This window comes from Augochlora pura, chromosome 6 (assembly GCF_028453695.1).
Source record: "Augochlora pura isolate Apur16 chromosome 6, APUR_v2.2.1, whole genome shotgun sequence".
Classification (NCBI taxonomy): domain Eukaryota; kingdom Metazoa; phylum Arthropoda; class Insecta; order Hymenoptera; family Halictidae; genus Augochlora; species Augochlora pura.
In genome coordinates this window covers 2032492-2058866 of record NC_135777.1, presented here as the reverse complement: position 1 = coordinate 2058866, position 26375 = coordinate 2032492, and the positions used below count along the sequence as shown (strand labels likewise).

Below are 26375 nucleotides of genomic sequence, written 5' to 3'. Positions count from 1 at the left end.
GATAAGAATACTCGATCGGGGACGACTGGATTCTCCGTTTTCCACGGCTGTCTTATTAAAATCGACGGTAATTCGTGATTTTATCTTAATGGATATTGCCCGTTCGGTTCGTTTGAAACTTTCGTAAAATCATGGGGACCGATAACGATCCTCGCGAACACTGATAACGCTTGTCCCGAAAGTTTGTCGAGTGAATAGTTTCGGGCAGTCATTGGAAATTGGTGATTAGTGATCGATCAGGATTACGTGAAAGAAGTAGCCAATCCGGAGGAAACGACAGGTGAAACGTTCATTTGGTTTTATTAAATTTATTAGTCATTAATCGGTTTGGAGGTCGGTGGTAGCCTTATTAATTTCATAAAGGCGTTATTCGCAGTAATTAGAATAGTTAAAGGCTGTTGCATATAATTGAAAGGAGACAATACATTGAAAACATTAAGTCCAAAAACTCGCGTGGATAATTCTCTAATCGTTTCAAGTCATCCGTGTGTTCTAGCTCGAATTAGAGTGGCAGCCTTAACGAACGCGATCGGCTAAGCGTTAATTGCCCCGGGGGCTTGCAAATCAGAGTGTCGTGTAATTATGAATCGCCTGTAAAATGGCTGGTTGGCCAAGAATCCAGCATGCGAGACTGGTTATCGATCGCCTCTCAACTGAAGTTAATTGTCATTTTTAATTATCAATATGCTCGCTGCAAATGCCGACGTTCGTCTGGCGTGCGTCTTCGGGAAAATATAATTCCATACGGATTGTTCAGCAACGCGGAAAAGCTCCGGTCCCGATCATTTGTTTTTCGGCTGTTCGCGAAATGTTTACCTCTGTTGTCGCTCGAATTCTTTTGTACGAATCCCAACGCCGAACTGTACCCGTTTGTTCTTCAATTAGCAGCCGACTGACTTTTTCCCCGTTCGCACAGAGCCTACCTCATTTGCACGGCCTACTTTTCGCGAGATTTCTGCTTCGTTATGCCTTTCGTTCATTTTTCTCGTTCGTTTAGGGGAGGCTGACTTTGTGCCGCGATATATAGGCCGACACTTGACCAGCCTGTATTATTACGCCCGAGAGCGAACAATGTTCTCCATATTACGGGACAATTAGTCGGCGAGTTATTAGACAATCGGCCCGCGAGCGTTTCGTAGCGATACGGGAACCAGTCCCGCGCTAAATATATTTTTGCTGAAATAAGATCGGCGACCCCAATTTTTCCGCCACGTGCATCTAACCCCGCCAAATGCGAGGGTGAGCTTCAACGAGCGCCCATCTCAAGAACCTCGATCGCCGCGACAATTTAATTGAAAGGAGACAACGAATAGTACTTCTGCATCTTCGGTCGAACCGTATATCGCGAATAATTAATTCGTGCATCTTTGACGTCAAGCCGCGCTCTGAGTCACCGTGTGTGCCAGTTTGCTTCCGCCGGTTCATTTTTCCGGCAGAACAAAATTAGGCATCCGAATATCCAGAACCGGATGGACGCCGTGGACGTCGCCGCGCATACGTGCCTCCTCGTTCTTCGTGTAAGTACGCGGTTCTACGGTCTTATATGTGCAACCGTGGGGTATACGTGTTCCGCTTACCGATCAATTCGTCCACCATGGGCTTTTTTTTCTCTCTTTCCTTCTCTGCCGATGGATCGTCGCGTGAATAACATGGCTGGAGAGAGAGAGGAGGGGAAGGAAGAAAACGTTGGGCCCACGGTGAGCCACCGAACCCCATGGACTTTCTCCGCGACCGGTTCACATGCTGCTTACTAATCCACCATTTTCTTTTTATCTGCTCATCTTGCACCCTTGCTCATCCTCTTCCAGCTGAACTGACCGCGTGTTCTTTAAATATCGAAACGTCTCGCCATCGGGTCTTGTTGGACACATCGATACTTTGGGAATGATTTACGCCGATGTCTTTTTACCAGAAAACTGGATAATTAACCCTTCGCTGGCGATGCTGAGACACCATTAAAAAATTGTCATATCACGTTGAACATTATCGAATTTTTGTTTATTTCAAAACTGTTAAAAGCGTGGTTATTGCACGAGGCGTAACGTTCAATTTCATATCTATAAAATGTATCAGGTTATAGAAAGTGGATTGATTTTAATTTTCTATTTTGATTTTATTTAACTTATTAATCGCGAAAGATATTTAATATCTATTTGTCTCAATAATAGATAACAAATTAAGGTTTACTATGGCAACCGATTCACAGGCTACCGATCGGGGGGGAAAGCCGATTTATAGGCTAACGACGATATCCCTACGGAGATCGGCGCGGATCGACAACAAGGTACATAGAATATTAGTAGCGGCAGGTACGAACGCGTGTCCGCGTTCGCCACGTACAGGTACAGGCGGTACGAGTGTACGATGAGTATGATGTCACCGGGACCGAGGTTGGTATTTGGTACAGGAGAACGCGTGATCCGCATGAGAAAAGGCTTCAAGGGACACGGTGCGGCGCGGCTCTCTTCGAGGCACGATTTGGTCAGCCGGTTCTCCGCCATATCCGGTCAGCACGCGCAGACTACCCAGAACCGGAAGTCACGAAGACTCGGGGGTTCCTCCATGGGAGGCACTCCTCCCGTCTCCCCAAGCTTTCTATTTTCGTGTGAGCAGATTTTTCGACCACCTTCGTACACCAGCACACCCACTTCCTGTTTCCATCCACTCCGGACCTTCCCGTTCGAAGCGGCGACAAAATCGCTCGGTACACCATTCTTTCTTAATTATACATTGCGATATGAAAATTCCGTCGAATAAGCAGAATCTTGAAATCTCGTTGTATCGTGTTCAATCCGTTGCAGTGATTGAAATTGTAGGATAGCCGACGAAATTATTTCTTACGATTTAGAAAGGAATTTTTGCGCCGATCTATTATATCTTTTTAATTTAATTAGGATCTATATGCAAAAATGTTAAACAGTATTACGGTGTAGTTTCTCGATTTTAATTCGATACGATGCCATGCAAAATTAGTTTTTGTTGAACGTAATATACCAGATTAAGAAGGGGAAACGAAATTCATTCATTCTTTTCAAAAGTTTAAAACAAATATGTTTCGTTTTTATATAAAAATAAAAAGTCAATAAATAGCTGTGGTGGCTGAGAGTAAACGATCGCAAACCGTTAAAACTGCTCGAAACGATTGCACTTTATTTGCAGATCGGTCTCCGAGCTTATGGTAGAAACAAATACCGTATAGTCCTCGATCGCTTATATTATTGCTCGAGAGCGATTTGTAGGCAAATGAAGCAGGTTGTTCAAACTTCAAAATAGGTACCGAAGAATTCCTTGCACGGTCATTGGGTTGAGCGGTGAATGATTGCAGCTATACACGATGAAAATTAATAAGCTCGAAGGGCGTACACTGAATAAAAATTCCCGCAATGCCACCCCGGGTATTAGAAACGATTGTTTTAACGTAGAAGCGACGCTAGTTACAATGCGCATGAATAGGAAGTGTAAAACCTACCTTGAACGTTAGTTCTGCACTTTGGCACGATTAATCGAAAACAAGAATTGCTCCTTTTTCAGGAGACTTATTGAAAAAATCTTGTTTAGAAATACCGATGTCTCCGATGCTCTAGGATGTCAACGGGATGGCGGATCGTTAGCGCGGTTTCGCGAGTCGAAACAGGTGTTATGTGGCGCGATAGAAGAATCCTCATTAACGCCTCGCGCGACCGGAAGGTGGTAACCGGCGTTAAAACCGGCAATACGAAGATCGGGAAGAACAGAGAGTGATTCGAGGCGGCGAGAAGAAGAGGAACAGAGGATCGGCTCGGGTCCCAACCAATGGAACAAGAAGCCGGGGGAGCCTACATCCCCTCTCGAGTGGCTAGACCGCTCTTCTCTCCACATCCGGCATCGTTCACCGATGTCTTTGCTGCCGCGACGCCCACGCTATCAGTTATTTGGCGAGCCTCCAACGGTTGGAGTCCAACCTCGTGCAGGTGTCTGGAATTACGCGGCGATCTACGACTTTCTAGACGCCATGGATCCTCCGTCGGGCTCGCCAGTTTTATTCGGTTCGAAAACTCCTCGGACTCGCCTCTCTGTTACGAGCTGTGCACGCTCGGAACAGCACCGAGTAGATTAGCGAGGAATAAATTACGTTCTTGAAGGTATTGTCTAGGTCGTTCCGTAAACAGTGCGTATTCTTGCGATTCTTGTATCCACTCGATTGTTAGCTGCCGCCTCGGCAGCATTTTTATTTGTTAACCACCGGCTGTGATTTCTTTGGGGGGACGGGATGCCAAGTACCGTATTCGAAAATAGGTTTGGTTTCGTGGCACCTGTTTGGAAATCAATCTTTAGGTGTTACGTTGAATAACCGCGATTACGTCCGCTTATGATTATTTCATTCTTGGCGAGTTTCTGGCGGGAAGAGTTCTCAGTGCGAAGTTTGTACGGCGGACGACTCGAGCGAGTATTGCAAAGGCTTTGATTAAATACCTCGGAATTGTTTGCAGTAAAATAGTATAGGCAGAGAGTCGATCGGATAGTGGAGGTATGATTTAATCAGCTGTGACGTCCAGGATCGAACGAGAGTGTGTAATTAATTGTTTTTAATAAAAGTAATCTTTACGATCAACTGGACGCCTCGAAGGCAAGATGTCGGCATAGCTGATGTTTATAAAAATTCGGCTGTGTCACATCCAGCCAGCCGAACGTCCGGATAACGACCCACAGCTTTGACATCCTTCTTATTGTTCGGTTTAGAAGAAAAGATTAAGTACCGTAAGTATGTGTATTTTAAAAAGTCTAACAAGACTGATCGTTCTTAAAAGTATAAGCAGCAATTTTTGTTGTAGTTATTTGTGAATTTTTGAAATCGTTTTTCAGTGGATCGCAAGTTAATATTTTCGTTAGATTCGAAGACTTCGATCGACACATGCATGGATTTTCTTTTATACATATATATATACCCAGCGAATCATATGCGACACACGTAACTCGTTTTTGACCGAACTCCAACCGGATGTGATGCCGACTCCAATGGAAAGCGTCGTAACGTGATGAGCACGTAAATTAATACATTAGAAGCACTATTCCTTCGAATCGTCTTCGTGACCATCTCGAAGCATCCGATACATTGGTCAAGAAACTTATTCGAAATTATTTAGAGAGTTACCGCTTGTTCTTTTCCTTCCCCGAACGTGTTGGAATAATTTTCAATTTGTTTCTAGTTTGGCGCCTGTTGCAGGGGTTCCCTTGAAACGCAGCTGCAAGACGGGTTGCGTAGCCACGGAGTGCGGTTAATGTTAAAGTCGGAGTGAAGTTTTAATAACCGTCTTGCTCAATATAAAATAAAAAACATTAAAAACTGAGAATCACAGAAGATTGTGGAACTTAATAAGTTATGTGTCTTATTCTATACAATTCTATTACACACCATATACGTAATATTACAAATATATTTATCGCAATCTGTAACCTACAAATTTATCGGCTTCGTTGGTCGGATAAGAATTATTAAAATACAGTGCCGAATAAAATATATCTGTTTCAACAAAGTATACGATATTATATATATTAATTACTAATATTTTGTGGTTTGTTTCTCAACATTTTTTTAAACAGGCGGAATTTATTAATGAAGATATCTGTTTATAATATGGTGAGATTTATCAAACGATGAACGTGCTTTTAAGATCAGCGTTTTTTTTCAATGAAAAATAAATAGATGGAGAATTACGAGAGCAAGGAAGAAATATTCAAAATAGAAATTAGAAATATTCAAATCGGTTCGAATTAATAATTAATTTGATCGTTTGTGGCGCATTTTTTTGGTTTCAATAAATCCCGCTAGAGGTCAGAGCAGACGGAAAGAAAGCGCGTGAGTGGAAGTGGAAGCAAGAATGCCGTGTTGCAGGTTATTTTACAGAAGAGGTGAGAAGAAAGGCTGTTTAATTATCGTCGTACCATAGCATTGATATGTGAAAATTATGCGAAATATAATTAATCGGTTCGTGTAATATGCAGCCGAGGCAATTAGCGCGGGCATTAGAATGTTACCGGAAAAGTAGTCGCCTCGAAGACTGACAAGTCCATCGGCGAGGTTATGTTATTATATTGGCCGTCAAAACGTTTTCCCGTCAGTCTGTCAGGTTCGCCGCTCATGCCCTGTTCTCAGTCGAGATGAACAATTCGAAAAGCAAAGAAACAATAACTCTTCTCGATCTGCTGTCGGACACGGACACAGAATTGTCGGACGGAGTACTCATACCTAAGAAGAAAAAAGTTAAACGGTAAGGATTTATTCATTTTTGTTTGCCCCAATGTTAATCAACTATTTAAATGACATTAACACTTTGTCGCAACACACCGGATGTATTTCTTACTTTAATTTATGAGCGAGTACTTTTATTAAAGTTTTTCAAACTTTTTAAGGACTTAAACTACTAAGCGTACTTTTATTATATTAGAAACAAAGTTTATAACACAGAGACACTGTGTTAACATTTATTCACGTTCATTCCTGTTGCTTAAATGAATGTTTTATATCGAAGGAAACACAGAAGAGGGAATGCGGTTAAAATGAAGCAGCAAGACATTTGTGGATGTGGAAGATCAGACTTGAAAATTGTATCCCTGTGGCTGGCTGCAATATTATTTACAGTCTGGTTGATAGCATTAACTTGGCTGACATTTGTTTTTTATGGGGAAATTAAAATGATGGACGTTTCCATAAAATCAGGTAAACAAAATTTTACAATTATATTGATAGCGTTAAGATAGTTTAGCGTTCGCTCGCATCTCTTCTTACTTTTTGTTTTTTAAAATGCTAAACGTTTGTACTTTCTTTACGCCGTTTTTATTCTGGAACTAATAACGTGACGAATTTCAGCGGGATATTTAAAAATCTTCACTATACATATTTCAAAATGTCTATTTAGTTACTATATTTACTTTCGCTCTTTTTTCTTTTATATTCCATACTACGGAATAATTCTAATAATAAACAATATTTCGCGTGATCGAACTAAAATAGGTGCGCTATCCTTGGCCTCGGACATACAAATATTTATTTCCGGTCACACTAACCGCGATACAAATTTAGATCGTCGTTCATTACAAAGTAAATTGAATCTGACGATGCTATATATCGAACCAATTATAGCCTTAATCTATAAGATAGAATCTCTTGGCACTCTGTGTTAGGTCACTTAATCACTGGAAACGATTATCGGTGCGATAATTATGGATACCAATAATTAAAACAATCCATCGATATCACAACAAGTACCGTTATCTTTCGAAACATAGTTTCGCAAGTCTGCGATCTAAAATTTAAAATTCGGCCGTATAAATCGATATCAATAGCTATCGAGAGCTGCCATTTACGTCACTTATCGATACATCTCGAATTCTCGCGATATCAAGTTCGAGTTACGATCGATAACTATCGATGTCGCGATTCCGGGAAAATTGAACAAGTTTCCACGAAACAATATCGTGTCACTGTTTTTAATTAAACTGGAGTGGATGCTATTGACAAAAATAAGTATTGGTAATCATTCACAGAAGCAAATATATTATTTCTTGATTCTGTAGTATTAGAAAATATACTATTTAACCAGAGAAATTAAATACTTCTCCAATAATGTTTTCGTACTTATTATTTCAGTATCTTTCAATTAAGTAAAACATAATTTAATATACAGGGTGTCCAGGTTAACTAGCTGCAAAGATATTATTTATAAAGATATTCATTGGGTTTAAGTCGAGTGTTAAAAATCTAAAGTAACACTGCTCTTTAATCATTTCAACGCGAGAGCAGAAACAAATAGGTCGAAGTAAAACGATTAAAAATATTAACAATATATTGTTATCGACTTATTAAAAGTATTACTTTGTACGCAGCGAGACAGTTCCAATTAGTGCATACAATTTTATTCTGCACAAAGGTTCACAGTCTAACAATAACTTTGAACTTGTTCATCCGTTTCGCCAACACGCGTACAACCTGATAACAACTATACAATTATTTATTTATACATTTTTCAAAAGACTGTACAACAAATTAAAGCTACCAGAGAATCAGGAAATTCAAATGTACTTACTTTCGCGCAAACTATGACATACTTTTAATTATGTCAGAATGAATGTCTAGACTATTAAGACTAGAATATATAATTTGTTGAGACACTAAACAATTAATTTGTTAAGACGCTAAACAATCTACGAATTTCCACGATCGATCGCATCCGAGAAACTCAGCCACGTCGGTAAAAGAAAAGAGAGAGAAGAAAAAGGGCGAAACCGTGAATCCGGCACTGGCATCAGGTCCGTGACTGGTCCCATTTCCCCCTTCCCTTGAAAATTCCCTACATCCGGCGTTATCGGCACCCCTAGGCAGCAGGTAGCTCGTGTGTCGCGTCCGCGTACCAACCCTCGTTCAGTCGATATCTGGCGCACGCCGCGAGTGGTCGCAGTGAAAGCTCGCCTAGACAGTGTTGGTTCGTGTGCCCTCGAATTGTCGCGAGTTTTTCTCCTTTTGTCGGCAATCAAACACCATCACATACGCCGCGTAACCCAGTGTCATAGCCATCGCGGAGAACATTCGAGTTGTCGCGTCCTCATTTCACCAACCCTTCGGAACAGTGAACACGTCCTCGAGGATCGATCGTCGTGCAATTTACCCTCCACCTAGGTCAAGTTCCGCATGCACGGAGAGCTCGTCCCCGTCGTCGATACGTCCGTGTTCGGTGGTCGACAGGTGTGCACGGTTTTTTTAGACATCGATTCCCGATCGGACCAGCGCCGAGGAGCACATAGAAGTGTTCCTAATAGACTGACGTGCACGCTCGCCGCCACGCGAATATCTACCATGTCTTCTCGTAGCTAGCTCGAGTGGCCTCTTCAGCGGTATCCTTGTTAGCTGTCGGCCACCGATGGCTTTTCTGGAAACTCTGGTGGAGGTACAATTTGGCTTTCCTTCCGAGGTTTCTCAAGAGTTTACGGGGGAACGGTGATTTGCTCCGACTCGGGCCGTCTTTTGGATCTCCGCGACTTTTTTCTGCTGATTGGGTCGAGGCTGTGGCTCGTTAAAGGACCGTATTTGTTGAGGAATAATTCTGCTTCATGGTTTTGTAGGAGGAAATCGGTGGGTCTCGAGGCGAAGCTTTAGGGGATGGTTTGTCGACACAATCTTGCTTCTGTGGCTTCGTGAGACTTTTCATTCAGACTGAAAAGGTTTCGGTTCCCCGTGGGTCTTTTTCTCGCGATTCGATCTGTTTTTCCATGTTGTCGGCGTGCTTGAAAGTCTACTTCCACCTAAGAACAATGTCATTTTAATAAAATAGAGTGCAATGGTATAGAGGAAATAATTTCCAAATATCGAAACGAAGCTCGAAAGGGCGATTTAAAGAGACCTTTAAGCTTCGTTGCTTCGTGATAATTTCCTCGAAATATTTTTAAATTATTGTTCGTTGTTAGACTATCGTAGCTTTTTATTCTGGCAAATCAATAGTCTCGCAGCAACTTTTTATCTGTCATCGAACTACGTCCTCTCTTTTAATAGAATTTAAAACTGTACTCAACATCCTGCAAATGCTTATTAAAATACGTGAAAAGTATATCGTTTCACCAAAAGTGAAATCTCGCGTATAGCAATAAATATTTATCAACCATGAATTTAATATCGCGGATCGCATTGCTCGCTGCGGTTGACCGATTTTAATTTTGCGAATGATTTGCGAGGGTGGTTCTTCGAGCACCCATCCGTAGTGATCGATATCGTAATCTAGTAAATTGAATAGTTATCTATTGTTTATTTCGCAAGGTCTCTCGCCGAGTAGCTATACTTGTCTCACAAAGTGTACGGAAAGTCTCGTTTCCCGTGGTCGGAGCGAAGGGGCGGAGATGCGGAAGGGTTGCTCGAGTAGGTAGCTCTTGATCCTTTTCCTGCAACATCTTTCGACGACGTGGAAGCTTCCTCTTTTTTTTTTGTTGCTCTCCTCCTATTTAGCGATCCGACGTGTGGTGAACAATTTGCTGCGCGGGGGGAGTCGTGGCTACGACCCTCTGCGGTGATTTTATTTTTCGAGGAGCGGGTTAATTCAGCGTGTCTCGTTAATTGCGACGCCTCGGGAGACGCGTTCAGCCACTTCGTTGATGCCTATGAAAAAAAGGAAATTTTATGTTCGGTCACTGTGCCATGTAACTATATTTTTTGCCGTTTAACTAGAGATAATCGGTTCGTGGTACGCGAGGGTGCTTGAAATATAATTTCAAACAGATTCGAAGCTCCGAACATTGTTTAACTAATAAAACTGTTAGAGGTTGTCGTAAGAAATGTTAGTTCAACTCTCTCGTAGTTCCAAGAATTTCGGTAATGCCCAATCGTTCGTCTTCGCGGTCGCTCGAAACGTTTCGGAAGCCCCGATTGCAGCGGACAAACCGAGGCAAAAAGTCCCATCCGAGTTTAATAATTCCATTTGCCTCGAAGCCGTCTTATTAAAATTAATAACGCGTACTCTATGACTGCTCCTAGAACGAGATCAAACCGGGCAAAAAAAGCTGCGCCAGCGAGCCGTGATCCTCGCGTGAAATATATCGGGTCGAGCCTCTCTCGGTTTAACTTTTGCCTGGCCAAATATCGAACGGAACTATTCCTTGCTTTTCAAAATTCTTCGATCGTTCCTAACGCATCGCGATAGTTTAGAAATCGAACGAACCAATGTGAACAGTACAAGCGCGACGTTCCGATCGAACGTAGAAATAATGTAACACGTGCTACCGTATCCGCGTAATTAGCAATTGACAAATAAAATCTGACGCAATTGATCGAGCGAGCGAACGAGCGTAAATACAATGTCCTTCGTATTGATAAAAAGTAATTGTGCACAATTAGCAACAGGAATCTATAATAAACGGGATCGGCGGAAAAAGGACTGTTATCGCGTCACATGGCCGACCGCATATTTTTTCACCTCGTTCTTCGTCGTTAAAAGCTTGACAATTAACGAACTGCGTTCCATGCAAAGACGACGGCGTTAAATATTTAACAGCCTGCGTTTCCGTATTTAGCAACCAGATACGGAGCACCGCGCTGAGAGCGCACCTCTCGAAAGCACGATTTATCCGCGCGATGATTCTCAGTATTGCTGTCCGAGCATAATGGACTAAACGCGCGGGCGCGCAAAAAAACGAAAAGGAACGTGATTTGTACGATAACGGTTTTGTACACAGCACGAGCGATTCGAGAGCTCGCTTCTAAATTCCGGAACAAAGGAAAAGTGTGACGTCAGCGGCATCGTTGGATAAGTCAATTGGAATAATGATTTAATTAAGTTAACCGAACGTTGTTCAAGCTGAAACAGGTTGAGAGATTTGGACTAGGAGAGTAGCATTCGACGCCTGAAACGCAAGCAATAACTTATCAATAACACATAATTGAGAGTCCACTTGGCAGTTAGAACGACGCGGTATTTTCATTTAATTATTGACACCTCGCTACTCGTCTATCGACGATGACTTTGCTGTTCCGCGAAGTAAACAGATCGACGATCGAGGGCTTCTTGGCAGATTTCTTTCGACGACGATTCCGTAGACGACTCGCTGCGAATCGTGTGGCTTGATAATCGCCTTTCTTCCGGTATTGTAGATGAAATAATACTCTGCCGCGAGTCGTCAACAATTATATTTATTAGGCGGAACTCGTTCACTCGGCCTCTCGGCCGTTGAGAACATTAGCACGCCGCTGAGCATAAATTAATGAAGCGGACGCTATCTCGAGGTTCTAAATTACATTTCCAGCTAGAACGAATGATTATTATTTATCAAGGGTACTGGTTGCTTCTATATCTAACCTGCTTCGGTAACGTACAATTACGATGGCACGGGGCGGAGTAATTCCTCGGCCTTGAAGGCGCCGATAAAGTAAGTTTAACCAAGTATCGCGGTCACAAAGGTGCTGCAATTTCGAACGAGAGCTCTGAGCCATCCCGGCGGAAGTGCGGCCAAAGATAGAATCTGTTCAGGTGAAAAATAGGATGTTCGACAATGGAGCCCTCCGCGATCGAAGAACACCGTCTTCGACAATGGACCCCAGCCTCCATAAATGCTCGGGGACCTCGATGACGGACGAAAATATAGTTGGACGTGGATACGGACTGTCGCGTTGTTCGACGCGGCGGGTAAACACGTAAAATTGCGGCTTGAATTTCACGTAATACGCGAGAAACAACTCTGTCATTACCGAGGCCGGAATTAACGACGATCAGCTCTGTAATCCGGTAATCATTTCCGTCACGGGTTACGTTACTGTAGCAGAGCCGCGGCGGTGCCGGGACTAGCGAAACAACGGGAAACCATCGCGTGGAATATCTCTTGCGTTTCTGGCCCAGAATTTCGCTGGGTCACGTGGCGAAAAGAACCGATCGCTGCGGCACAATTAACAACGGCACGTCGATGATAAATCGTTCGATGACGGCTACACGCCGCGGTCCTATCTATCCCCCTTTTTTTCCCCGCTCGACGTGGAACTCTTATCGAGGCGGTGCGCCGACAAGAGTCACGCGAATTTCGTATTATTTCGAATGCCGGTATCTTATCGGGAACAACCAGGCGCCATATTGGCTCTGACGCCGGTGTAATCCTTTCGTGCGCGATGCGACGGGGGACTCTTTTTCAATTCCGGCGAAGCAGACAGGCCGGCATTATCTGCGCAACGTGTTTACGTTAAACAACCAGTTTGTACGTTTAATCGGGTCTTTCCCCGACGAGAACGCCGGGCCGGGCGCGATAACTCATTCAAATTTGCTTTGTGAACGCGCGGCTTTATCGTACGACGAGGCACCGCTTCTTACAAATAGTAGACAAGGACAAACGTTGCCGTTCCACCGTGAGACACAACGAACGTCTTCTTCGTGCTTGTCAATTCAGTGGTTCGAAAATGGAAATTTATGACAAGGGTCTGAAACGCTTTGGTCGGAAATTATAAATAGAGCTATTGTAAATGACTGGGTAACAGATCTTTCCAAGTTCTTCAAATCACATAATGAAAATTTTTATACGAACATTTATACAGTACAACATTTTTCTCTCTGACGATATTTTTCTTACATCCTGATCAAAATTACTGGTTTCTAATTCTTTCTTTCAGAGTTCCTCATATTCATATAATTAAACTGCGAATTTCATGCATTTATGTCAATCTGTATAAACTGAACAATTATTATGAACATATAAGAGGAATTTAATAATATAGTTACGCTATTTTTAATATATTAGAATGATTAAAAGAAACTATCTCTAGGAAAATTTCTATTCTGCCGAAAAATCCACAGTTTAGCTATAATATTTAGATCATGTTTATCTGTATAGTGTATAGTATATGTTACCATAGAATTGACACGACGTTTAAGTAAATCTAATATTTCCGTATAAAACAATATAGCAACATCAATCTCGTTAAGGGTAGTTTTATCGTTAACCCTTTCGTTACGGCAGTCCGCTCCGCTGAATTGACGCCATGAACATTTATAGCCTTACATTACCATTATATTATATTACATAATATCGTATCGCATTCTATTATATTGTATCATATCCAATTTATCGTATTCTATTATATCATGTATATTATATTTATATACGATCATATGCCGATTATAGTAAGCACCCGTATATGTACACAGCAAGTCACGCGTCGACTATAATCGGCACCCGTAACGAAAGGGTTAACGCGTTAAATACAATAAACAAAAACCAATATACGCTACAGTGACGCAGACAGCGAACGCGTCGAACATAAATCTCGTTATACCCAACGCGGGTCTCTCTCGAACAGCAAAGAAAATTGATCGCGCCACGCGAGAGTGGCCGCTTCGCAGCGAGCATACGACAAGTAGGCGCGATTAAGGTTGTCCTTTGCTAAACTCGTAATTTCCCCGGACGGTCGATACTCTGTAAATAACTGGAAACTCAAAGGAACCACCTCGAATAGAAAACGAAAGAAGATCTCCCCCGGCGAGCCGGAAACTTCGAAAACGAGACCTCGTCCAATCACCGGGCAGCATCTCCGTGCAAAGTCCACCACCCCCGAGCAAATTTTCCGCGCCGTCAGCAGAACGAATTCGGGTGACGCCGTTAGTCGAAGCCCGGCTGTCGAACAGTTGTCACCGTGAGCCGAAATTCGCTTGAAAATCCAAAGGAGGGGAGGGGAAAAACTGTTGCGACACGGCGTTCACCGTTCCCGGTAACAATTGCACATTGTTTGCCGCAGTTGGTGCGCCCGCGTAGTCACGCGCGTGCAATTTATATCCTCGAATCGTTCGCGTGCTCGCACACCGAGGAAGAAAAATGCGGCCGTCGACGGCGTAACAACAACAAAAAAAAAAGACATACAAAAGGGAAACCAGCGGACGATTGTGTCCGATAAAAATTGCGTCGATCACGGGACTGGACGGTTTCTAACGCACCTTTCGAATTGCAGCGCCTTTGGTTTCACGATCAACTTGTTTCACGATATCGACTCGTTTTACAATCAACGCCTACTTTGTTTCGGTTGCTAATCAGTGGATCAGAGACGACTAGAATTTGAATACCGAATTGGATTAAATTCACGGCGATTTCACGCTCATCCCGCGAAATAGAAAATCGTCGCGTGGCATTCATGTCCTCTCCTCGTCGCGCTTGTAAATTATGTGTTCGCAGAATGAAGCCGATTTTCCTTCGGAGAACAGTCCGCGACGGCCGCGTTCGCTCTTGGCCCTGACAGTGATCCTCCTCTTGTTTCGCAACGGGCCGAAGACGCGCGCGGAGCCTCGGCTTGGTTTAGTGTCGCGCAAACGATCGGTGCGAGCAGCCGATCGCCGGCGAAATCCGCTCCGCACAGGTCGATTCGCACGGCAACCAGGCTCCGGCTCTTCCGGCGACACCCACGCGCGCGATAGTCCTCGAGCGAAGCCCGCATGCCGTCGCGACGGCATTGTTCGGCTCCCTCTTCTTCTCTTATCAGGCCGGAGTGCCTTCGACGGCACCGCTGATACACTTGAATCGACTGCAATCGCCGGCGACCGCGTTATCACCGCGCGCTCCCATTTTCACGGATATCGCTGCTCCCGCTGGTCGGCGCCGCCTCGATTTATTGATAATTGTTTCGGCTCGGCGACACGGTTCGCCGAATCTTCACGGTGTAAGATGAGGAGCGGACGAACGTACGACGTGAGTTACGCTCGTCGAATCGTTCGGTAACGACGCGACACCGAGATCATCTGTATTGTGATTTGTGAACCGTGGTTGTTGTCCGATTCCCGCAGACTTTGTGCATTTATCTCGGCGTAACTTGAAGTCTGAGTTGATTCGTGCGATAAGATCGAGTTGGTGATTTAGGTGTATCTAGTTCACGATGTTGGTTAATTCTTTACCGACCGTTTGACAGTAAACATTTTAATGTCTTCTAAAACAAACGATGTTTGTTTTATTTTATTTCGTTCATCGCGGACGGTGTCTAATATTTAAAAAATTGTATAATAATACCTCGGAAATGGATGGCTAATTATTTGTTAACATGATAATCGATTCACAGGTGGGTTCACGGGATAGGAAGCCGATTAATAGGCTATCGGTTGGTAAATTGTTAACAGATGGGAAATGAAAAAGGAGCTTGTTAATCGCTTATTCGTCATACGACGTGTTATCTCGAGCAAACGTAGTCCAGATGATGAAACTTGTTTCGATATCAGCATACTTTCTGAAATACCTATTTCTCCTTTATTCACTCGTCTTATCTGCACGATGATTCCAAACGAAATATTTGACGTGATAGCTCGATGCGCGACTGGAATTGTTATTCCGCTGGACGATTGTTTGAAAAGATTCTTGGCTGTGAATTTTGGACTCTCGTTATTGTGGAGCATTCTGAAATCGTGTAAATCATAATTAATACAATTAATAGTGTAAATATATTGATGACGATCGATGGCCTATATCTCGTTGTTCCATAAAATGATTCGCGTTGCAGAAGTGTTTTCCAGTTTAGAAAACGATTTTCCACGATGACGGAGCCTTGAAACATTTTTTACGGTCGTTGACGATCGTGCTGAACTTTGCTATTCACGCCGCTCGTATACCTGATCGCAGATAAATAATCCAGGTCGGATAGGATGGATGATTAATGAAAATTAGGCGTTTCGAACGTGGCAGAAGCGTCGATTAGCATGATTTAAAAATGGAAATGTGTTCGCTGCGTAACGATGCGACGGTCCTATTGCGTCAGAGCCCGTTTGCTAAGTATTCTAATTTCTCTCCTCGTTTTCGGTGCTCTAACTTGTCGAAAATTGTACCGTCGTAATTTCGAAATTCGTCTAATCGCTTGGGAATCGCGTAGACAGGGAGAGATACATCGATCCATGGGATTCCTCGTCTAACGTGCAGACCGGTCGATCCTCGAAATAATCCAGCTGGTTTTTAACCTAATTGTTCTTCTCGTCGTGGCACTGAAGCTAGTCCCTGGCGAACCATTTGAACCATTTTATTCCGCTCTTAATCCGGCAGCTAACCTCGCGTAAAAATCACCTGGATCCCGCAGGTGACTTAAAGTAAACTCGCCCGTGGTGGGGGGTGCCGCAGAGAGATAGTTAACACTAGATTTACGGAACACTAAAAGCGACTGTTTTACAGTGATTTATAAAAGTAAATATAAGACGTTTATTCTGATCTTATTTATTTAATATTTGCCGCAGGTGATACGTATAATGGTGTGCAGAATTATAGATTCAAAATTATTTTTACATTGTTTTGTTAGTATTTTAACGAAAGCTTAACAAAATATCGTGTTCGTATAATATTTCTGTTTTCTATTATTTTTAATATAGGAATATATAAATATAAAAGTTACTTTGAGTCTGTAATTATACAGACCAGTGTATATTGAATAAAGAAATATGTCTTCACAATCCGAATAATCGTGAATCAAAGAATTAATGTAATAACTATATAATAATAGTAATAATAATAGGTACAATAAAATAACCCGTCGTTTCAACGGGTTCCGTAAACCTAGTATGAAATGGACGCAACAATCTTTGCTAATGTTTTATCCAAACCCATCGTCTCCTTTAGCAGCATTTATTTTCTCAGACGAAGTTCACTTTATACGGTGAATTTTCTCTAACGATCGTTCGCCAACAAAACGATAGAATTAGAGGCTCGAATAATCGTATCTTCTTTTCTCAAATCGCTTGCACTTCTTTACAAGCTGAGGTACAATTGAAAAATATTTATTACCGTGCTCTGTTTGGTTTCCCAACGTTAGGCTCTCGTCAAATCCTGGGTGCACAGAAAGGACGAAGTCGAATCTCGATCATCTGACCATTTCTGCATGACGCTCGATTGCTTCAACCATTTCCACTCGGAGTTAATGCCTTGCCTACCGGAAGTCTATCAATCTTGCAGCAAAACATTCTTCAACAAAGCAGCCACTTGATCAGGGGAAAAAAATTGTTATGCAATCCGAATGACGTTCACAGTGTTTTCCAGTTATTGTTCTGCATCGGAATCCTTTTCAACAATGACTCCATTACGAATTAAATTGTTACGAATTAGATTGTCACGAGATAGGTTGTTTCACTCAGAGTCACAGAGTCATCTCATGATTATTAGAGTGTCCCATAAGTTCCTTCCTTTTTTTTTCTTTTTTCCAAAATCACTAGACGATATTTGTTATTTGAGGTTGATTTATTGTGTTATATATGAACTGTCATCTTCGATCTCTCAGGAAGCCTCGTTATGCCCTCTTTCCAAAACAGTTGACACTTATTTGCAAAATATTCATCGAGCTGCGTTCTCATATCGCTTTCGGGTTTGTCACATTTATCACATGCATGCGATCATTAAAATAATTCAAATAGGAAATACATATTTGTCTGAGTAACGTTCCCGACAATGGCCTCGATGTCTATTTTCCTTTAAGAATACGCAGTCTAATTAAGGCTGATATCTTATCACACGCGCTTTACTGTCTTCATGAGCAACCAGCCCAACTCGTTATCGTACAAGAATTCACCATAATCGTTAACCCCTTGCCGTACTTTAACGAGTTACCCTCGTGATAGAGATTTCCTTCAATTAGGAATCAAATTTTATTCTCTTGTCACCCATATTTAAAACATTCCAGTAGATATAAACGCGCAATAAATATAAAATTCGTTTTTCTTCGGAGAAATTAGCGCGATCGCAAAAAATTCCAATTATAGCAATTGCGAAGAAAATGGTACGGCAAGTGGTTGAAAAACGATATCCATTTCGCGAAAAGATCCGCGGTCTAATGACGCGTTCAAGCCCGCGCATCATCATCCCCTTTACGAGTCTCGACTTCACTAAATACCTGCACCATTTCCGCAGAAATTGGCGGAATATTAGCTCGGTGTGCGCACGGTTGAAGGGTGGTCCGCGTTGGCTGCTCCGGCGTTTACAAACAAAGGGTCCCGTGATCGCGTAGTCGCGGCGTCACGTGCAGCAGAACAACACGATGTGAGGTCGGCGAGAGCGTACGAAAGTGTTGGGGCCCCCCGACGGTAAATCGTTGACGATCCGAACCGATCCGACGGCGACGTAAATGAGAGGCGTTGGTCGTGTTCTCGACCGCAGAAATGAGCCTGCCGGGTGTGCAGGGTGCTCGAACAGTCGGCGACAGTGTGCGGTGCTAGGGTGGTGCTCTTAAAGGAGGGAGCGAAACGGGCGAAGTGGTCGCCGCGACGAACGATCGGCCGTCAGTGTTCGCGAAGATAGGCGGCTCGGTGTTGCTTGAGATGGACTCGGTGGCGGTGACGGTGCCACTCCGTCATCCGACGAAAAAGATGAAGAAACGGAAGGAGCTCGACGCGCTCGCACCACCGCACACCGTCCCACGCCGCAGCTCCGGGAAACGGAGCTCGCAAGTACGTATTGTCCGCTTGGGGAGCTGATTGGCTCCGGGGTGGAGTTCCTTGGAAGTCCGACACCTTCTTCTTCGTTCTCGGTGTTTGACTTCCCCAGTCACGGCGGTGCACGGTTAAATTTACATCGATCGACCAGCCACTGTGCAAACACTCCCGCGCGGGACGGCTTCTCTTCTTTCCGAGCACTGATTCCGAGATTCGCTCGATAAAGTGTGGCAGTAAACATAAGGAGCAGCAACGAGACAGACTCAGTAGCGTATAATGTCGACACATATTCGTCCGCACGACGAAAATTCGTTATTTCGAAAACAATCGCCAATAGCCGAATGACGAAAATTCGTCATTCATATATTACAGAAAATCATTGATTCTTGTTCTTTTAATTACAAATTGAATTCTAATTTTTAATAAACAGAGGTAATTTTAACCAAAACTGTTAAAGAAAATAAATGTGTTAAAGAAATAACGTGGCATCAGTGAACCGTATCATCAATAAATAAAACTGGAATTCTTCTAATTAAAATAAGTCTAAACAAGATTAACTAATAATAAGCAATTTATAATAACTAGCTCATCGTTAACTGTAATTTACACGATTTCAAAATGATTGAAAGTCAAATGTAGGTTTGTCTCTTTTTCACTGTCGTCAGTCTCTATAGCCTTGTAAATCCGCGTAAATTTAACCGTGCACCACTTATATTTTTCCTCTTCACTGTTCCACTCCTCAAGTGAACCATTCTAAACAATTTCAATCGAAGAAGCTTTGTACAACAAATCGATTTCTTTTCTGCCAAATAATTACTTCTCGTTCTCGCCTCTATTTCATTACTTATACACGTCCATTACACTTTACGCTTATTTTTACCATATTTAAAACCACATATTTCGTCCAACTGCTCCCTAAAATCATTCACACTCTATCAAAGCATAATTAGTAATTTTGAAAATAGTCTACCAAACAGGAAAGATATCTTGTCTTCCTGTCTAACACGCGTGCCTTACTGTCACCGCGGACAACCCCTCTGTTCGCGCCTTTACACCGACTTCATCCTGAAGTCAACTATAGTTTAATAAATTGCAGCCGATAGTTTCGGAGAGAAGTTCCTACGGCAGAATTGATGCATCCTTTTCTTCCTACTTGTCTGTCCTGCCATCACTACAGACAGCCTTTTGTTCACGCCTTTTTCCTGTCTCTGTACCGACTCCGCCCTGAAGCTATAGTCCGATAATGCGGACATTCAAGAAAAGCCTGCGAAAAGGGGATCTGCTCCCTCTCCCTTTTGCATCCAATGTCTCTTCGATCATAAATTTTTCTTTCTCCGCTCGGTTATCTTATTCTTTCTATTAACCGCCCACGCGTTTCCTCCGTCGTTCCGCCGAGTACTCCCCGAAGGCCGTACTCTCTCCATTACCAGACAATGCCATCGATGCGTCACGTGAAACGAGCACGGTCCGTCATTCCGTTCGTTGTCCGACGTTCGATCTACGCCGTGAGAGAATATTTGTTCCCGTTTAACCCTCGGGTGGCCGACGCCGGTTCGTTTTCATGGCTCTCCCTAGAATTTCCATGAACGTCCTGGAATTAATTCGCTCGCTCCAATCCTTAGCCGATAAATAGCGACGAGCTTTTCTATTAAACGATAAATGTCGATCGGTGTTAAAAGTTCGTCAAAGATCACCGGCATCGGCCGCGCGGAGGCTGGTGCGTGCTGTTTAATGTGCGACCACTTTTTCTCGACCTTTTTATGGCTTTGACCGTGACAATGTCTTCTGGCTGTGACGCGCGAACCGTAGAACAAGCACGAACTTCGAGACCGAACCTTGCGATTGACGATACAAATTTTTGTAACCGTTCTATCTCTGTTGCAGCCTCGTTCTTAGCCACCCTTATCATTTGTCGTCGTTCGCACTAGTCGCGTTCGAAGTCTGCGATCCAAACGGAAACATCAAAGCCGTGGATTACGTACATTTACAACAATCACGACTGTCTCGCGAATCGCGGAGCAATAAAAATTCTAAAGAAGGTGTCAGCTTCGATACCTTCTGCCGTGGAACGCCACGTTTGAAATTTCTCTTTCGTTCGAATTCCAAAGTCAGTTAACGCTTAAGAATCTGAAAATAAAACGCGCGCTCCGTTACCGTCGATCCAAGTTTATTGCCGCAACGGCAAATTGTTGCTTAATCAACGGGAGTCGTTAATACCCAGCGAGTACCGCCGAATTCGCGACTGAAACCTTGCATAATCACAGACCGCGAACGTGCGAAGAAGAAGCCGTCGGCGATACACAGTGGGCCGCATTAATGTTCGGACATCGTCGTATTTGAGAAATTTTTAATCCGTATCATTACTTTTTGTTGAATTAATGAATTTATAGTTTCTTAATAAGTCACAGCACTTACTTTAGATTCTACAAACATAAGTTTTATTTACATGATTTGTATAGTTTTATTGCTAATTGATATTAAATGAACTAGTGCTTAATTTTGACGTCGTAAAAATATTAATGCGGCCCACTGTATGTATAACCAGCGATGGGATTCCGCCTGATCCTCCTCGATCCTTTATCGCGCCGCGAGAATCATTTCTTTCGTTGCAACCCATCTCTCAAGTCTTCGAAAATCGGCTGTGTAACCAGCCTAGAGCTGGTGTTAACGAGAACGGCTGGTCACTGATTTTCCCTGAATTTCTAGGAGTTACTATCAGATAGCAGCGATAACAGCGAACAATCGGGATCCTGGAAGGTATCGACCTTAAACGGCGGCAAAGGCAGGGACAGACGAATTCGAGCTTGTCCCGGATTTTTTAAAGCTTGTAATGCCTTTCTGGCTTGTGCCTCCGTGTTAGCGACCGCTTGTTTAATTTGGCTGTTCATCGATGTCCGTCAGCAACTGACCGCACTTCGGACCGAGGTGGACCAAGGTACTGACCCGCACGAATCTGTCTTAGGTCGAGGGACACGCTAGACGAGATGTCAGAGAATCGCCGAAGTTACACGGCTGTTACTTTATCGCGAAATTCGAACTGTACGAAAGCAGGCGGGTCACGAGCAGGGCCCACCACAGTTATGAGTTCCAGAATAGATACGGGCGTCGCGTACGTCAGTTTTAACGGCCGTTTATGCTACTTTACGGCTTGTAAATACTAAATAAGATTGGCCGGATAGCGCCGCGCCAGGTAATCTGCTTAGAACGCGACCATCGCCGCGTCTCTAACACGCTTACCGGCGAATATCGGGTGCCCGTGTCCTGTTGACAAACATTTCATTACGTATGCTGAATACGTCGAGATCTGAATTAATCCGCCGAGCCTCCGGGAACCGAGGAGAATGGGAACCGAGCTCAGCTTCGACGATTATCCGAGGTCGGAAGTCATCGAGCCTACCAATAAGTCCGCCATTTTTTTTTCGCCATTGTACTTTAAATAAGTTACTGGTGTCGACTCGTATTGATTTCTTTGGAGGTGATATCATCATAGTTTACAATGATTATTGGCAGTGGTAGTAGCCGATAATGGACATAAGCGAAAGATTAGCGGTGTACCTAGCCGAGTTTTTTTCTTAATCTTTGCTACAAGTGGAATCTTTCGTTGCAACACGCTCTGCGTAATTCGAACGCGGCTCGATATTACGAAAATCATTCTGACATAGATAATCCAATTTCACGTCAGCAAATTCGCGGTTGTTAGAACTGCGTCGCAGACGCTAAAACTGTATTCCCAGAGGCTCGGTCGCGGATCCGCAATTAACTGAAGCGAAAAATATAATTATTTATTGTTGCTTATTGTTCGATCATTGTGTCACATATTTCATCATGTTCACGTAATTTTACGTTGGTTTTGCAGTAATAGACGGCAGCGAAAGTGTTCCCGACGCGCTGCAAAAATGTCATTCTCTGTCGAGAGACCTCCAGAACAACCAAACCATTATGTTCAATCATTTATCCGATCTCAAGCTCCAGATCAATAATTTTACGACGCAGGTAAACAATTCTCTGTTCACGGATAATTTGATTTCAGTTATCACCAAAACCTCGGCTTTAGTATCACGCTGCGATTCGCAGGATGCCGTTAATTATTGGCTAATGAACCGATGGGACAAAACTATGAACATCATTCTCTATTATACGCATTACGAATTCAGCGCGATGCAGCTATAGTCCGGGAAATGCTACACGTGCTCATAGATCACCAGAACTAGATCGACTTTTGTATGAATTCGTAAAAATAGAAAGCTTCTCATAGAACATCGAGTCATTCGATATATAACGTTGTTTCTCCTTCTGCCTGAAATAATCGGTGAAGCAATTATTAGGGGTACAAATAATTCACTGTGCCGCCAATCGACTAGCGGTATAGTTTTGGTGAACTGTAGAATCGATCCTTCTGACTTTGTCAAAAGGAAATATTAATTTATCAGAAGACAGTGGATTACTTATTGGAGTACTTAATCTTTCTAGAAGAAGATACACTCCAATAATAATCTGAAAGAAACTGCCCAACGATTGAAATATTGTATTTGAAATAATGCATTATTAATGTTATTCTAAATTGCTGTGGCAATAAGCTTTTGAAATATTTCGCTGACTGATTATGCATGATTCTGAGAGGACGTTTTGATTTTTAGTTAACTGCTATTCAACGCGACCTACATCAAGTTGAAGAGTGGTTCAAAGCCGAACCCCAACTGGCCAACGTGCCTACAGAGTTGAACTCATTGTCAAACAGTGTAGCATCGTTTGGCAGCCAAATACGAGACTTGAGTGCCACTTTGGATACCCTGAAAGCGTCCAACGCGAGGGTACAAGATGTCCAGACCACCATGTTGCAGAATATTACTAATATAAAGGTCAATAAATGAATAACATTATAACCTCTGTCATATACGTGTCAGTATAGAGTACCAGCAAATAACTTGTTCCATTTTCCGTTGCAGAATACGGTAACAGAACTGTCGAATATTACCCAGAGACCACAAATGGTGACCACAAATGAAACAAAGATAAAGACTGATGAGTTGAACGCAGCGATTTTGCGGTTGTCCAACAACCTGACGCACGTCAACGAAACTCTGTCGGGAGTAGTGCAATGGGTTGCAGAGGATCAGAAAAAAGATCATGTAAGCATTAAACGATCTTATAGAATAAACCTGAACCATTAACAGTATAGTTCCAATTTAAATGAAACACAGATGCGAAGAAACTTGATTAGTTATATGTACTGTGCGACGACGTAAATCAGCCGACTGTTAATTATTAAATTTTTCAGAAAACACTGGTGTTACTACAAGAGGCCTCGCAGGCCGTCAACATGACAGTAATATCCCTGCAGACATCAGTATCAGCGTCTATTAAGAAATTGAACGACCAAGTACGATTCAAATTTAAGTACAGATTCTAGACCTTGTAAAAGATATGTTCTAACCAATATTCAATTATTCAGGTGACCCTCATTCACACAGCGAACGCGGATCTAAGCGAAAAGGTGAAACAGTTGGAACAGTCGCATACTACCCCAAGAAATTCTAGGAGTCCCATACTCGAAACGCAGGGATCGAACAAAGCGTTTTTGAAGGAGTCGATCGCTGGATATGTGACGACCGAGCAGAATCGTAATGGTTTAGGTAAGTTGATTTTAAAGGTAAACGTCTGGTTGGTCAGACGAGTCCACAAATATTTAACTTCTCGGTTAAGAGGCAGACGTCGGCTGTGCGTAAGGGGACAGCTTTGAAATCGTTGTGTGCTGAAGTCGAGTATCCTACCGCTCTTGTTTGTCTTCGCTTTAGAAAGCGCAGAGCTAAATTTAATATGATTCTCGATGACCGGTATAATAACTTACCTGAAGTCACGCAGTCTGATTACTTTTTGGGGGATTATTATTCCAAAGGAAATTATTTTAAGTCTTTTGTTAAACGAAATTCCATTTTGCAGACTTGAACGAGACGTTGATGAGGAAACCATCGACAGAACGGTCAATAGAAACCCCATAATCTGTGATGACCATGCACGAGCGTAGACTCGGTTGTATGGTTGACATGGTTGCGTTTCCGAGGAAGTGTGTATTTGTAAATAGGAATAAATTAAGTATGTTGAAAAATCCATGTACATAGAAAGGTAAATATTTATAGCCTGGATCATGTTAAAATGGGTGTTCGTGTTCGAGCATGAGCTAGGGAATGCTATTTATAACGAGCAATAACGTATACGTTGATCTAGCTGCGTGTCGAGATGTCGAATACTGTGTATTTGAACTGTGTATCTCGAGGAAAATAACAGCAAAAGTAAAGAGACGAATGAAAGTCGGAGAATGCAACTGCCCCGAGTGTTTCAGATATACCATCGAAAAGTACAAAGAGTGTTTACACTTGTCCCTTCGCGAAGTCGAAGGTTCGCGTCGTTTCAGCGTGCGGTGTAATCGTGAGACATTTTTTCTACTCTTCTACCGTTTGTAGATCAGTCGTAGGCCATAAATTTGCCAAAACGTCCCGGCAATGTTAGCGATAAATACCGGACTTTTAGCGAACTCTGAATTTGTTAGAACCTGTTGTTTCAGTTCCGTTTACTCGTAGAACGATGTGGGGAACCTCGAATGCCAAAGCGAAGTGTTCTATAACCGTTTTCGTTTCGTTTTCACCAAACAAACAGTGAAAACATGTCTTGATTCTGTTGTCTCTTGTACAGGATGATCCATCTCAATGTACAAATTGATATACTTTGAAAAATACATGAACCTGGAAGAAATAAATTCGATAGGGTGTCGTAAAAAAGGATGAAAATGCGAATGACTTTTGTGACGGTCTTGGTCCTTATACATATTTAATCTTGGCGCTTGATACTTATAATTATAATACATGCAAAGTTTCATCCTTCAGTGTAATGTATTTTTTGAGGTACATCCATTTATGAAACGTTAGCGGGAGCTGTATTATTGAATTCATATCTACTGTATTTCGTAACGGGCCCTTAATTAGCGCCATTATAATTTAGATGCACCCTAATATTGGTTGCATTATGTAAGTGAAAGATGCACGTTGATTTCTCTGTATTCTGCTTGAATATGTTATATAATGGTTACGCGTGTAATCGTCAAATTGAATTGTAGCTATTGCGGATATATTTAAACAAAACGTACATACGTCCATTCTAAGGAGGAATGAAGGATTGTATTCGCATTGAGAAAGAAAGGGCGATTATGGTTATTAAATAACGGACTACGAGGGAAATATCACGATGAAAATTATATGAATTTATAAAACGGGATCTGCGGAGTGCAAAATAAAAAAAACGACACCGTCGATGTGTGAATAAAGATTTGATTGTTCAAATTCCATTATCCAGTTGTCTTTCCATCTCCTGTTGCCGATTTTAGTCGCAAGCGTTATCGCGTTATAGCGCGACACGCAGACGTTTGTTTATTCAACTGTAATAACGATCGATTCCTGAACTCCCATAATTTTCTGTTATTATTATAAAACTATCAGTAGAATAATCTAA

General features: G+C 42.5%; 1 protein-coding gene across 11 annotated transcripts; it reads left to right on the top strand.

Moving 5' to 3' along the window:
- Positions 1–5751: 5751 nt before the first annotated feature.
- Positions 5752–25615, top strand: LOC144471589 (uncharacterized). Of its 11 annotated transcripts, none has more exons than XM_078183777.1 (9): positions 5752–5889; positions 5983–6248; positions 6510–6697; positions 22729–22865; positions 23510–23731; positions 23819–24001; positions 24151–24252; positions 24325–24505; positions 24813–25615. In XM_078183777.1, exons 2-9 carry the CDS (start codon positions 6139–6141, stop codon positions 24869–24871), a joined length of 1182 nt encoding a protein of 393 aa, XP_078039903.1. In that variant the 5' UTR covers positions 5752–5889; positions 5983–6138; the 3' UTR covers positions 24872–25615. The 11 variants fall into 11 exon arrangements, with proteins under 11 accessions (XP_078039903.1, XP_078039905.1, XP_078039904.1 ...); XM_078183779.1 differs by having other exon boundaries at positions 5786–5889; positions 6100–6248; XM_078183767.1 differs by lacking the exons at positions 5752–5889; positions 5983–6248; positions 6510–6697 and adding exons at positions 8350–8459; positions 18352–18887; positions 21579–21807.
- The last annotated feature ends 760 nt before the right edge of the window (positions 25616–26375 follow it).